The sequence below is a fragment of the Bison bison genome, unplaced genomic scaffold (assembly GCF_000754665.1).
Source record: "Bison bison bison isolate TAMUID 2011002044 unplaced genomic scaffold, Bison_UMD1.0 scf7180017858560, whole genome shotgun sequence".
In the NCBI taxonomy this organism is placed as follows: Eukaryota; Metazoa; Chordata; class Mammalia; order Artiodactyla; family Bovidae; genus Bison; species Bison bison.
The window spans coordinates 23,559-26,195 of record NW_011489132.1 but is presented as its reverse complement, the minus strand read 5'-3'; the positions used below and the strand labels follow the sequence as shown (position 1 = coordinate 26,195).

General features: G+C 68.1%; 1 protein-coding gene across 1 annotated transcript in view; it reads left to right on the top strand.

Annotated features, from left to right (window-relative positions):
* Window positions 1-1,681, top strand: part of SYT8 (synaptotagmin VIII) — a 5,257-nt gene extending 3,576 nt beyond the window's left edge. The window contains 6 exon segments of the mRNA XM_010828344.1: window positions 24-129; window positions 224-357; window positions 470-527; window positions 530-677; window positions 1,369-1,421; window positions 1,569-1,681. Coding sequence (XP_010826646.1) covers window positions 24-129; window positions 224-357; window positions 470-527; window positions 530-677; window positions 1,369-1,421; window positions 1,569-1,681 — 612 coding nt within the window.
* The last annotated feature ends 956 nt before the right edge of the window (window positions 1,682-2,637 follow it).

Genomic DNA, 2,637 nt, shown 5'->3' with positions numbered 1-2,637 from the left:
AGGCCCTCTCGTGCCACCCGCAGCCTGAGCAGACTGAGGAGCTCTGCTTCTCGCTCCACTACGTGCCCGGCTCCGGCCGGCTGACCGTGGTCGTGCTGGAGGCCCGAGGCCTGAGCCCGGCGCTGGCAGGTGAGAGCTGGACCCACCGCTCCACGTGGACAGAGGAAACCCAGGGCTCAGCCCTCAGACCTGGGAGGCCCTCTGACCCCTTTCGCTCTCCCAGACCCCTACGTGAAGGTCCAGCTCCTGCTGAACCAGAGAAAGTGGAAGAAGAGAAAGACATCGGCCAGGAAGGGCACGGCCACCCCTTACTACAACGAGGCCTTCACCTTCCTCGTGCCCTTCAGCCAGATCCAGGTGGGCTGCCTGGAGGAGGAGGCGGTGGGGGGGGGGGCGGTACCTCACTCAGGGCCAGACTGACCACTGTCTCTCTCCCCTTCCTCCCACACCTCTGCCTGCTTCTACCCAGAGCGTGGATCTGGTGCTGGCCGTCTGGGCCCGGGGCCCACAGCTGCGGCCCCAGCCTGTCGCAAGGTGCTGCTGGACTCCCAGGCCACTGGGCAGCCCCTCCAGCACTGGGCAGACATGCTGGCCCAGGCCCGGCGGCCAGTCGCCCAGTGGCACCGCCTGCAGCCAGCCAGGGAGGTGGACCAGGCCCTGGCCTTGCAGTCCCGCCTGCATCCGCCCTTGCCCGGCTTCTGAGGGTAGCCCTGGGCCTGGGTCTCCCCGTGCGCGCTGCCCCAGGGCCCGCCGTAATAAACGCCTCCCCCCTGCATCATGTGTCCTTCCTGAACTCCGCAGGCATGGCAGGGTCAGGGGCTCCTGACACCGTCACGGCCCCTCCCGTGGACAGGGAGAGGGTCTCCTCTCATGGCTCAGCCAGGCCTTGAGGCCTCTGACTGGTGCCTGACAGCTGAGTGAGGGCAAAGGGGCCCCTCCAGGCCCACGGGGAAGATCCAGGAGATGGGGCCCCCATCTGTGACTAGACAGTTAGAGCTGGGCCCCTGGGGACACACTGGGCAAGAGGCAGACGTTTGGGGGTGGTGACAGTGGGCGGAGGGAACCCCAATTCCTGGGGCCACCCCAGTCTCCCACAAAGCCCCCAAACTGACGACGGTGGTGCGAGGCCTCCCCTGCACGCGCAGCAGGGGGCAGTAGTCGCCTGCAGAAGCCACCCTGGGGCCTTTGGGGGCTCAGCCTGGCCCAGAAAGCGGCTCTAATCCCCACACATCTGGACGGCTTTAGCTTTCCCTGACCCTCCCCATGGCCGAGAACCCCCAGCTCGGAGGATGCCAAGTCATGGTCGTCCGGATGCCTCTGCTGGGTGGGGGCCAGGGCGGGGGGCCGCAGGCCCAGGGCTGGGGTGAGGAGGGTAAAGCTGGGCCTGCCTGAGCAGCCAGGCGGGCCCTGGGCTCCTTCGGGTCAGGGAGAGGTTCCCAGGCGGGTGGCGCCGAAATCCTGAGTTTGAAGGACATATTCCGAGCAGTGCGGGGAGCCAGCCCAGGGGCAGGGTGGTCGGGCAAGGCTGCACGTCCATCTGGGGCCTCCCGTCCTGTTCTGGGAGGAAGGTGGGATCCAGCCCCTGGAGGGCAGTCCCCCAACCCTAAGCCCAGAGCCCCTAGTGCTGCTGCAGGCCCCAGAGGCCGTGTCTGGGGTCCGGCCTTGCCCCAGGCCAGCCTGAGGCAGGGAGCACGTGAGCAGCTCTTGCCCAAGCCGCCCACTGGGCTAGAGGGGACTGTGGGCAGCAGAGTGTGAGCAGGCTGCTGTTTCCTGGGGGCCCAGAGGCCTGGGGAAGCCGAGGGGCCCCAGAGAGGACCCTGAATCTGGGCAGACGGGGCTGGGCCGGAGTGACCCCTCGGCTGACCTCTGAGCCGGCACCATGGCTGCTGAGGCCGTCACGCTGTCCTCAGGCTCCTTGCAAGATACGAGGGAGGCAACTCGAAGTCGTCACCTCGCCCTAAATAGACCAACCCAGCCTCAGCACCCCCTCCCAAGACTTCTTGGCCTGGATGGCGGCGGCGGCGGCGGCTGGGCCAGGCCAGGCGGCTGGGCAGGGGGGGAGGTCCCTGTGCCCCCATTGGTCTGAGGAGGACTCCATGCCCTTTCTGAGCGGGGGCCCAGCCCGGGGGAGTCCATTTATAGCCCTCCCCTGGACCCACCAGCCCGACTCGCCGCTGCCGGCCTGACCTCGGTCCCAGCACCACTGCCCAGACGCGAGGTGAGGCCGGCCCGGCCCGCCGAGGCCAGCACGGGCGTGTCTGGGGTGCGCTCACAGAGGGACTTCTCCAGGGCCAGGGTGGGGGTCCAGGGTCTGAGGGCTTCTGCAGAGCAGAGGGCTGCAGGGAGATGCCTCTGGAGGGGGCTGGCGTGGCATGGGGTCCTGGACGGCACGGTGACAGCCAGGCCTCAGCTGCGGGCTGTGGGAAGGGGACTTCACAGCGTGAGGGACCCCGGGCCCTGCCAGGGGGGGGCATCTTGCATGCACTTGGGCCAGAAGCCGAAGGAGCAGAGTTAAAAATAACCGGCGGCTCAGGCGGCCACCTGTGCTGGCCAGACCCACCCTCCCGTGGGGACAGCTGCAGCAACTCCAGGCCCACGGGGACATTTCGGGCACACTTTCTCCTCTTACTGCCCACC